General features: G+C 33.9%; 1 protein-coding gene across 7 annotated transcripts; it reads right to left on the reverse strand.

Annotated features, from left to right (window-relative positions):
- Positions 1–330: 330 nt before the first annotated feature.
- LOC134230384 (uncharacterized) lies at positions 331–10,483 on the reverse strand. Of its 7 annotated transcripts, none has more exons than XM_062712176.1 (3): positions 10,366–10,483; positions 2,840–2,899; positions 331–1,230 (listed from the first exon to the last, which is right to left on the reverse strand). In XM_062712176.1, exons 2-3 carry the CDS (start codon positions 2,842–2,844, stop codon positions 489–491), a joined length of 747 nt encoding a protein of 248 aa, XP_062568160.1. In that variant the 5' UTR covers positions 2,845–2,899; positions 10,366–10,483; the 3' UTR covers positions 331–488. The 7 variants fall into 7 exon arrangements, with proteins under 7 accessions (XP_062568160.1, XP_062568157.1, XP_062568159.1 ...); XM_062712173.1 differs by lacking the exon at positions 10,366–10,483 and adding an exon at positions 8,344–8,477; XM_062712175.1 differs by lacking the exon at positions 10,366–10,483 and adding an exon at positions 8,147–8,269.
- Between the last annotated feature and the right edge of the window lie 2,071 nt (positions 10,484–12,554).

The following is a 12,554-nucleotide window of genomic DNA, read 5'->3' on the forward strand; positions in this document are numbered from 1 at the left end:
AAGTTAAATCTGGTGGTTAATTTGTGGTTAATTTGTTGACCCCCCAGCCTCCTTAAGATTGTTTTCACATGATTTCTTTCTAAGAACAAATTATGAAATATCTGTGAGGGCTGACAATGACAATAGGTATAAAAATATTTTAAACAGGTATATTATTTTTATACACCTCTAAAATAAAATCTCGCCAATTATTTGAAATGTATAAGTTTGGCAAAGCTTGCAAGTGTGCATGGGAAAAATTCTCCCTAAAACGGACCACTGGCCTGAAAGGATCCAATTGTGATTGACATTGAGAATATAGACTTAAACGAAATTCATTAAAAAACTGTGAAAAGTTAAGATGTTTAATAAAAAATAAAATACAAGCATACCATATCCACAGTCGCGTATTGTATATAAGTGTTAAAATTTAACACTCTTAAAATTATATTAAAAATATATGGCACATTTACAACGCACAAAGTTTGAAACAAAGAAAAGAAATAACATCATAAATCTGTCTCTAGGAGCACCATTTTCTTTTCTGATGTTCCATGAATTTCTTCTATCGTGGCTCGACATTTGGGTGGCATGTCTGTCTGTGTTCTCTCTTTATCTGGGGAGACTTGCTTGTCAGAGGGTCCCTGATTCGCTGCCAACTTGGAATGCTGTATGGACTCATCCTTGATCCTTGAATCTACCTCTTTTTCCTCGTGAACATCAACATTTGATACACATATGCTTTTTTCATTAACCGTATGTCTGTCTGTCCTTATAAGTGAAGGACTTGACTCGGGAACATTCACATATGACGGGTTTGGACATTCAACTTTCAATTTACAAGTCATCAACTCAGTATTTGAATTATCGGTATTCTGACTGTTATTTGAGTTCTGTGTTGTCATAAGGTGGTCAAGAGATTCTAGTTGCATGGGGACATAAACGTTGTCCGAACTTTGTGCTTGAACCGTTTCTGAAATTTCAATGTTGGTATACTGAACACTGTTGACGTAATCACGATTCGTCGGTTGTTCCGAGTACCCGGATGTGTCATGGCCGCTCTCTTGAGTCGGTTGCCCATGAGTTTCTGTATTTCCATAGCTATCGTAGCCTTCATCGTCTTTGTCTTTTTCATCGTCACTATCGGTATTCGAGTAGCAAGGCAACAGAACACATTTAAAACATATGGTTTTGCAACCGGGAATGTGCAGGATTCCCCGAAATGCCCTTCGACACCCTTCCCTGCAGGCGCTGTAAAAGAAGGGGAGGTTAATCACGAAAATAATGAATAACGATAGGAGTAATATACTAGCCCTACAGACAAGTCATCTTTTATAGCCATTATCAGTGTAATTATAAATTACATAAGGCCCCCGTTGCGAAGTTATTAGATAGCTGTATAAGTTAATTGTGTTTTGTCTGGTGACTTGACAATGTGAATCAAGTGAGTCAGAGTTTTACGTGGTGAATTACAGAAAAATCTCATATGTTGTCAAGTTTATGACATATACGCCATTCAAATATCAATAATTTCACGAAAATGATATTTCCTTGAAATATGATTAAAACAGTACAAATTCACCAATGTTTTCTATTTCCTAAAGCATGCTGCAAGATAATATTTAACAAAGTGAATACACTTTAAGCACAATTTGCTTCTTTGCATCAGAGGTTTAAAAATTCTTCAAGATTCAATAAAATTGTTAAAATGACATAAATAATTACTCCTGTTTAAATGATATAAAATAATTACTCCAAAATCCTCTTCACTGTGCACACTTACAGAAAGTACGTATTTGTTATGCAGTTTGAGTAAAATGGCATTTGATGTCATTACAGTGAATTTGACAAATGTGGTAACTTCAGAACTGTCTTACTTGTTAATCAATTTTGGAAATTTTGAATAAAAAATATTCAGTAAATTAAGTGTAATCTTGTTTTAAACGAAAACAATAACATGTATGTTGTTGTATATTGATTAAATTGAAAAAAAAGATGTAAAGATATTGCGTCCCGTTATTAGTTATTAGCAGAGCAATTTTTTTTAAATTCATAATCATATGACGCAGAATTCATTCAAATTTTCTATATACAAAGAAAAAGTCTCTTTATTTGGCCTTCAATTCAACAACACCCTTTTTTTTTATTAAATTTACAATATTCATTTTCATTCTTCCGTTAACTCTATTTATCCGTGTGAACTCTAAATAACCTTCACTTATTAATGTAGCAATACACCATCTTCACCTGCATATTGAGTTATTTCTCCTAATTCATTCAAAATGCCAGAACATGCAGTATACATGTATGTACGAAAAATTTCTGAAATTGTGCAATCTATTGGCAAATAAGTTGATGAAACAAGGATATCACCAGTCTTGTTTAATGTCAACATTTCGCAAATTATATGGTCGATTCAATGACGTTGTCGGGAATTAAAAACAATACATCAACAAGTCAAATGTTTTCTGAAGTTTTTCATACAAATTGTAAGGTCATAGCTTTAACACTGAACTATCAACGGATTTCCGTTCACCCAACCATGATAAGACGCTGCGGGTGTGACCGGTGTCGACAAGGGATGCTTGCTCCTCTAAGGATTCTGGTCCCACCTCGGATGATGTCCTTGTTAGCTCTGCTCCCAGTTTGTATTAATTGGACTTTGGAGCTTGCTTACTGTTCGTTACTTTCATATTTCATTATAAGAACTGAAAATCGTATTATTTTCGAGGACATATTTTTCCCCGTTCATAAAAACCGTCAATAATCAAACTTCGCCTATCTGCTGCAAAATTGATTGCTGTTTTATAAATGTTGTATAAACATTTTAAAAAGGAAAAAAATATGATCGATGTCTTACCTCATTTGGCGGCCGATGTCAGAGACGAAATATCGCCGCTACAAGGGAACGGGCTTCATCCTGCAAAAAAGTAATTGGTAGATCACACACTAGGAACATTACATCACACTTCAGAAACACCAGCGGGACATGGGGGTCCTTTGCAGCATGTATTGCATGGCCACAATTTACAGATAACTGCATAATTCATAGGCTGATGAAAACAATAAGGCACAGCGATTATACAAAACAATCTCATGTAGAAATCGATTCGCTACGTCATCATTAGCAGCCGGTGTACGACCAACCATCGATTTCTGCAGAAATGTAAACGTATACATGAACTATTTGTTCATAAGTGATTAGTAGTGAATTTGATCTGTTAATGATTCGGTATAGTGCTGCATTGGTCGGAACCCTGGGGGGTACCGTAACACTTGCATCGTTTTCAGTACTTTTAACGAGGGCTACCTGACCTGAAAGACTCTGAACGAAGAGACATCTTGCTGAGTCCAAAATCCATGGTCAATGCAATCACTATAAAGATAGTTTGATAAAGATAACAATATACTGTATACAGGAAAAATTTTGCTCCCGTTTTATTTTCGCCCCTTTCGCTCTTTAAACAGGTTGGCGAATTTCAAACGGGGCGATTTAAAAGAACGCCCTATGATTTCTTTAAAAAAACTGAACAGTATATATTGCTCTTGGATTTCAGCCACTTTTTTCAATATACTTGTGACATGACCTTTCTAATGACCTCACTAAAAATTTTGTACATATCTCTCAACCAATCAGATGATTTTGCAGAAAGTTTTATTTTCTGAAATGCCCAGGTATTTATCGCTCAAATAATTTTTGAAAATAACAGATTTGGCGAATTTCAAATTCGGATTTAATGCAAAACATTTTAATATATAAGAACGCCCTATGATTTCTTTAACAAAAAACTGTACTGGTCCTCCACCTGTCGTAATATAAAAAAAATTTAAATAAACAAATGAAAGGAAAGCGGGGAGGGGGAGGATGGAGAGGAGTATTTTACCTTCATGTTTTTAATAAAATGTAGAGTAACTATAGGGGATCCCAGCACTACCCCCGACTCAACCCTCCTGTGAGTTTTTTTTTCTTTTTCGCTTTCGTAAATCATTTTTGCTAAACCTGTGTACATACGCTTTTTAATTTATCAACAAGAAAGGTGTCCATTTATTAAGTAATCATTAAATTTTGTGAACTGTCCCACTCCCTTCTTTCTACATTTTTTGGGAACTAACAACTTTACGTTGTATATATACAGTAATTCTTGTGTCTGCAGAACGCTAAAAATAAAACGTACTGTATCGTTGACAAAACATAAGAAAGGGATCGCAGTTACAGGGATTTCAAAGGAAAACTTATATATGATTAATCAAAGAGGAGTGGGAACCGTGGGTCTACGGAAGGCTTAACCCCCCACCCCGTTTTTGCAAAGATATACATAATATATGCATTGAAAATGAAGGCTTATCTCTTTTGTTGGTTTTGCCCTTCCACTTTCAATTACCCCCCCCCCTCCCTTTCAATGTGTTTCTTATGCCTATGGATTAATAACTAAAAAGGCAGTATTAACTGTTTAACCTTTGTTGAACACAGATTTTTCTTTAGTAAAAATATGTCTTTTTAGCGCATGTAAATTAAAGTAGAGAGTTATTTTTGTATGGGCAATATTTTAAGCATTTACACTCTGTTTAGCACACTGTTCAAACCTAGACCTAAATAATTTAAACAATCATTATAATTTCTTCATTTCAAATAAACCCAATGACCACACAAACACAACTAATATTCAAGAATAATTCCATTGCAAGGCGAGAGACCTCACAAGTCATGAAACTAAAAGCATCTTAGAAGGAACAAGTACTTTACATGTCTATGGAGTAAAAAAACTGTTGTAGCCTTCTCCTTTTATCACTAAAGTCAACCTGTAATGGTTATGTCTATGTGGTATTAAAATAAAGAGAATTTCAAATTTCTTTTTATAACTTTTTTATTCTTTTATAAAAATAAAATATTTTTTACACATGCAGTCTATATAACATTTATACAAGAATAAAATTTCTCTGTATGCCTCTCTTATTTGTAAAACTTCTTTGATCATGATTAAAAACATCTGAAACTTTTAAAATGAACATACATGGTCATCTTTGGTAGTTAAAATATATATGTGAGCTAGCAAACAAATAAAAGATGCCAATTTCATTTCACTGCATATTATCAAAAAATTTTATCTTTTAGTGCAAACAGCCTTAATTTTTACTGCATCTTTCTTTTATGCTAATGTAAATTCATGAAAATGATACTTTGGTGATATAAATAATGAATGACAAAGAGCAAGAAAACTGCATATTCAACATGAAACAAACATGGATTGTGATTTAAAAATGCAAAAATAAACATGACTGATTCCAAGGTGCATCATATAAATGTAATTCTTCAATTTCTTAGTTAGAGTTAATAAATCTTTTATAAAGAGTTCAAATGAAATTGATATTAACAAATGTTGGTATACATTTTGACACAATAAATTGTTCAGCAAAATCTAAGTATAGGGTAAGATACAATATAAATTTGATATAGCAAATATGAATTTTAATGCAAGTTTATAATGTGTCAATTACTATACTTTTTGTAATAAATTTAGTATTCTATGTGAAATTTACAGAATAAAATATAAAAAAGTACAAGAAATGACTTCAATCCACTTATTATTCAAAATAGCACTCATAAACTTGGTGCATCATTAGTGCACACTTGTTAATAAGAGTAAGTTAACAGAAGGCCCCTTTCTTGCATTATGCACATAAAAGCTTTCAAAGGCAATTACTTTGGTTTAAAAATGTTCACTTAAAAATGCATTACAAAGTAAGAAAAAGAATTCTCACAAATTCCACCAACAAGAACACCTGTACTGGTTCAACAGATTTTTAAAATGTTAAAAAAATCTCATCTGTAAAAGATGGAGCATTTCTTTCACTCCCATGATAAAAAAAATACTTTTTAACAATGGAAAAAATTAAAACTTCTTGTGAGATTCCATTTTGTTTGGAAAGAAACACCAATTTCCCATTTCCTTCAAGGGAAGAAAGAAAACAATAGACTATGATCATGAATTAAAAATCTGCAAGAATCTAGCATATGACACAAAATTCAATAGAAACTTTTTTCTTTTTCGAAACTCTAGGTAAAGCTTTGATTTATTAAACCTGAGCAGGCATACTCTACCAATTAAGCAATAAAAGCATGCTCTTTTTTTTTTCTACAAAACAACTAAATTACTTCTTTGGCACCATTTTGAAGCATCTTCAAAACAAATCCTTCTTGTTTTACCCTCTCAAACAACAGACACAATCTGAAGTTTCACTTCTTCCGATTTTTGTTTTTTCGACATTTTGTAAGTGTTCCGAGAACCCGAGGGCTTGGGAAGATTCATATTTCCAGATTTGACAATTGGACTTGAGAACACAGATGGGGAATGTGAAACATGAACAGAGTGTCCTTTCTTTGGATTCGAGCGTACAACTGAAGACTTGGGACTACCAGAGGGTTTCATATTCTGTGAAGTACTAGTTACCGACACATTTTCAGAAGATTTACTGGACCTGATGCCAGATAAAGTTGTTGGCTGGTATATACTCCCAGCTCCATTTGATAGAGAGGCAGCTTTCAGATTAGGTGTGGACTTATTCTTCACAATGTTATCAGTCCTTCCCAACCAAATAGGCTGGGACACCACAATATCCTCAGGGGACAATGGCTCCTCCTCAGGCGAGAACTCGTTGAGAATGGCCGAGTCGTCCTCCTTGTTCACCATGTCATAACCACTGCTGGGAGGCTCCGTCGAGTCACTCCACAGAAGTCGTCCACAACTCCCAAACAGTTTGGACAAACCGCCAAACATGTCTACCCAACTCCCTGACAGTCACCCTGTAGGAGACAAGAACATATAGCATGGTTATCAATGGGGATAAAATAGGGACACTAAAACTACACTAGGGACACTAAAATACACTATTAACTTCATGTTTAATTGTTTTCTGCACTGATTCATAGACTTTTTTCAAAGTATCTCATTTAATTTTCATCTACACCCCTCCCTTTTTAAAAAGATTATCTTGGATAGATAAGCACAGTAAATCCTTCCTACTCATTCAACAACTGTATAAGTACATGTACATGCACTCCTTATTTTCAAAGTTCAACAAGGTCAGTAGAGACTGACAGAAAGAGAGGGACAGTAAAGGGTCACATTAACATACTGGTACATAGAAATAAACATGTGCAAGGTGACTGTCAGGTGAGAAACAGGTAAACATCCAGAGAGACAGGTGAACAAACAATGATGATGAAAGCAACAGAAGAAAACAAAGAAATAAACACATAGGAAGTGTGCAATCAAACAGGAAGAAGTAACATTGTAAATTCCATGCATTTACATTCACTATCTTGATTTTTAAATGATGTAATAGATGAGGTTGCACCCCCAATATATTAGACTGATTTTCATCTTCAGTTAGATATACAGTATATTGATGTGTAGATCTTTGATGTTTAACGAGCTGTTGTCTACTGAAAAGCCATTTGTATATATAGGGTACACCTAGCAGTAATATACAAGTTCATGCACAACTGTGAATAACAGTGATATATTCATTATGATTTAATGTATTCACCTGGTCGAACAAAGGTGAAAAGACTGTGTATTGGTGACATGCCTGTTATAGTGATGAAAGAGGAAGACAACAAGGATTCAGAAATCACATGAAGGAAATCAAATATTTCTCTTTAGTTCAATAACCTACAGACAATAAACTGCCGATGGTACATTCCACAAATTGTCAAATATTAATCTTGTCAAATACTGAAATAGATGGATAACAATGCCTTACAACAAACCAACTGTTGAATATAAATACTCTGCACAGATTTATTTAGGTCAAGCATTGTTATGATTAAAAACTTTAGGCACACACAGTTATTAGAGCTAGCTATTTACCTTCTTTCTCTTCACATCCTATCATCCATTGTTATTTAATGGAGTGAAATTAGATAAAGCGACATTATACAATAACAATCAAGGAATAATGCGCCGTGGGCTCTCAACAATCGAGAACTTGTAAAATAAACGCCGTCAAGATGGAGAACACTTCCTATAGAGTGTGGTATTCCGCATGACTCACTTTACCTGTACCTTATTACCTCATTACGTCAAATTCCAATCACTAATCAAATTATTCTACATTTTCTTTAATTTTAATAACTTTTTTTCAATTACATGTACTATAACCATACCTGTATTTTGAGCTGATTTTTCTGACAGGTCAAAAGTTGAACACCACACAAAGGCTTATTTTGTAAACATTTTCCTTCTTTTAAAACCCCGTGTGTGTATTTACCTGACTGAGCTGTCAAAGTCTGAAGTTCAGTTGACTAATTGATATATCAACGTGTTTAAATCCACGTAGAAAACAATGAGAAAAAATATTTACCTCTCTGTGTTAAAAGTGTCGTTTTTCTCGCCGTCTACACGTGTGTCAAACAAACCCCATAGGTATTCACAGGTGTGCCGACCAAAACAACCACGGGAAGGGGGTGGCACAAAAGTTTTGATAAGTCACGTGACACGTCACACGAGATCACTTGAAATTTACAGCTCACCTGTACACGGAGAAAGAGCGCGGATGGGTGCAAATGTACCCTTTATGTAGAGAAAAAAGAACTGGTTATATTACAGTCATTAATTAATCGTGTTAGGGTGAAGTCATCGAATTTCGATTAATTTTTCCTCATTTGAACTAGAATATTTTTTTTAAAGACTTTGTAGATCACATTTCAAACATTTGTCATTTAGATCATTTTGCCTCTAAAGTATGTGCTAAACAAAAGTAAGGTATTTAACAAAACATCATCATATAAATTATACAGAATACAAATTAATTTTTACTTTTTTGCTCAACTCCCGGGTGCAATGAACATCAAAAAAAAAAAAAAAAAAAAAAAAATTGTACATTAAAAAAAATGTCACTGATTATTAAAAGTAATCTTTGCAATTGGTTATTAAGGTAGTCTGATCCTCAGGTTCTGAAAATCAGAAGTTAATTAATTGAAAATTCTTACAAAAAACTCTTAATTTCCCAAGTAATAAATATATATTTATACTCCTAACATTTCTTCAAAGTTTATTGCTTAAGGGAAATAATAAGATCTATATTTTTTCGGAAAACGTGAATTAAAGCAACCCTTGCGGCTTTTTCTGATTGAAAATTAATCAACAAGTATATTTTAGGACAGAAAACTTAAGGTATCAATACATTTGAAGAAAATTAAATATTGTTTTTTTTTTAAACAAACATACGGTATTTTAGTTCTCTATTTAGATTATGCATAGTGTAAAAAAGTTTTTTTTTTTTTGCTATCATTACGTACAAGACACCACAGACCACTTTCAATTTCATATTATATATAAATATGTCTTCTTTCTAGTAGACAGTGTATATGAATTTAAAGAGACCTGAATTGCTGCACGAAAAGATTTCAATCTTAACTTTAATTTTAGACTTTTTCAATTAAATAATGATTTTAAGAGTTATTGAACCTGGTTGAGGAGCAGATATCCTTAACACAGTAATTTCTGATAGATTTTGCTTTATCTACCATTGACGAAGGACATCAGCAAATGCAATGCAATATACATGTAGTTCAATTTATTTCAAATAAACATTTCTTTCTCTCTGCTTTGATGTTTAGGCCCTATGCTTCTGGACTTCACTCTCATTGGAAAAGCATAGCAGAAGTGACTTAAGTTTTCCTTAACAATTTCTTACTCAAAATACGCAAATTCCCAACAGCAAAACGTTTACCAATTCTATAATTAGGGTCTGTAGGCGCGAGGTTACGTCATTAGCAGATACAACAAAGCACACGTCTGTCGGGTTCTTTCAGGAAAAAAAAAACATGAATGAGATTTTTGGCGGAAGTTGTTAACAGCTTGCGCCTATCAGTGTTCGCGGGATCTGGCGTTACTACACTCCCGGAGTGGCGATTAGCAGGTCTCAGCGGGAAGGCGCGCGGGTTGCTCCATAGAGCACGTCTCTCTGACCTTTTTACATACATTCTCATATCAAGATTATCCGATGTAAACTCTTTAGGTGGTTAGGGAGTACATCCATATAGCATTAATAAAGGGTTCTAGGAAAAACAGACCCCATCTGTCAAAGCTATTCTGGTTCCCAAAACATTAAATTTAGCTTGTTTTATACATTTTGGCATTTCCCTTTCACGCCACATGTTTCACGTGTAGAAATCTCTGCTATGCACATTTTTCTTAAATTCAATCGTTTTGTTTGTAAGAAACGAGTATTTTTAAGTCAGTGAAACTGGCACCGGTAATTAGAAACAGCTTGTAAAAAATGACCAAAAATCTATCAATTTTGAACTATCATATTAAAACTTATTTTTGATAATTATCGAAATATAAGCCTTAAATAATCTGACAGCAAATCAAAACTTACTTGTAAAATATTTTTTAAAAAATCCTCATCCACCCAACATTTCCACTCCATACGATGAAATGGTTAATAATTTGCACGTGTGCCAGGCCGCCAACGCTGTTATTAAAATGTATACAATTTTTTCAGCTGCTAAGGTCAAGGTGAGCAGGAAATACAACTCATCTGTGGAATGCAAGTATCCGAAGTCACGTGATTTCTTAAGATGCATATCATCCTTAACAAGAAGTTGGCGAAGTAAAATATTACGAGAAATTGGTACTCTGCATTAATTCTGGGGGTTTTGTCATGCGAGCTGTTTAGGCCTGTTTATTTTTGTTCCCTTATCTGTGTGTTTGTTTTCTTGTAGTAATTAGTAAAGGTAATTAAACAAAGATAATGTTAATTAAATTCACAAAAAGTATAGAATGATTGAGCACATATATATATATATATGATTTTATTCTATGCTTACATATACATGTACTAGTAGTGAGGTAGAAGTGTTACAAATGATAAATGAAGATTCACTAGCACAGCTAAGTAACATTCTGTTGTTTCCATCCATATACATGTAAATGCAATAAAAATTTTTTAGCTAACTTAAATTACACTTTATGAAATTTTTGATTTTTTTTTGTGAAGAAAATGTCTTTGCTACTACTGACATCGTATAAAACTTTTTCCCCAGTGAAAGAAATTTATTATGAAATCTCGTACACTGCAAAAATTTCCAACATTTCCGGCCATGGTATTGGAATTTAAATCGAAAAGATACGCCCTTTTTTTCAGTACAAAAATTGAAGTTTTCTGATAACAGAAACTCACAATCCTTGTAGTTTACAAGAATTTAATAGCATATATTTAAAAGAATTTTACAATGATGGTGCACACCCCCCCTCCCTTCAGAAAAAGATTCCCATCAGAATAGGCTAAATTAATTGAAATGATATTTTTCAATCTTTGAATCTTTTTTACCCTCGCCTTACGATCAATGTCTCATGATCAATACAATAATCAAGGCTTCATGAGCCGGGAAGTATAAGAACTTGTCTCGTACTATTAAATGTTAATCAAGAGTGAAAAAACAATTAAGAAGAAAGAATGAGTTTTATTTCGTGAAATTAAATGGCTAAGATATATACAATAGGTATCACTAGATATTGGACAACTTAATTATCTTTTTATGGTCGATTTAATCCGAATTTCATTATAGAATGAACTGATCTGGGGTTTGTATTTAAAAACTCCAAATAAACACATACCGGTAAATATATGAATTACATTTTCATGCAATTCGATATAACGTTTTTTTTAAATGAATAATACAGATTTATTAAATTTTGCGATAGTTAAGCTATGGACTTTGCTGCAACTAGAGGTAGTACAGTGAGCACTGAGCTCACTAAATGATACACTGGGGGAGAGGGGCGTCATAAGTTTTTAGAACTTTTGCCCAATCCCTTTGTAATTAGAAATTACAATAAAATATGTTCAAACCAACCAAATGATATACCCTCGCCTCCCATTTGGTTATAATGGCAAAGTCCATGTATTGCTCTGGGAAACTCGAAAAATGTGTCATATCAAATATATTTAATATGAGTTGCATGCATGCACAATTATGTAGTTAAGAATCTGTAAAATTATTATCATAAGAGGAGTTGCGGATAAGAGATGAGTACCCCTAAGCGTAACAAACGGACGGACGTATAGACGGACATCCCGGCCACTGTATATCCTCCCACTTTTCGAGCAGGGGGGGGGCATAAAAATAAGAGAAGTTGATACTAATTCAAGAGAGTATGGCACTTTGGGAGGTTTACAAACATTGTGTATTTTGCCAAAACTAATATTAATCCTCTATAGCCACTTAATGGACTCGGTAGAGAAGGCCATCTACATGTACGCAGCATCAAATACATTATCTACGTCAAATGTTCTATGTATCAGCATCCCTTATTATACCCGCACTTTCGAAAGAAAGTTCGGGTATATTGTTGTTACTCATGTCCGTCCGTCCGTCCGTCCGTCCGTCCGTCCGTCCGTCTGTCACACTTTTCTTCCCTGAACTCCTCCTACATTTTTCACAGTAGCTTAATCATACTTTGGGAGATGGTTGGGGGTGTCATGTAGATGTGCAGTAAGGTTTCGTAATTTTGATTTTGCCCCGGGGGATCAAATGGGGGTCGAAAAATGACGTTTTTTATACA

Source organism: Saccostrea cucullata, unplaced genomic scaffold (genome assembly GCF_032062105.1).
Source record: "Saccostrea cucullata isolate Sc308-1 unplaced genomic scaffold, CSIRO_AGI_Scuc_v1 ctg315, whole genome shotgun sequence".
Taxonomy (NCBI): Eukaryota; Metazoa; Mollusca; class Bivalvia; order Ostreida; family Ostreidae; genus Saccostrea; species Saccostrea cuccullata.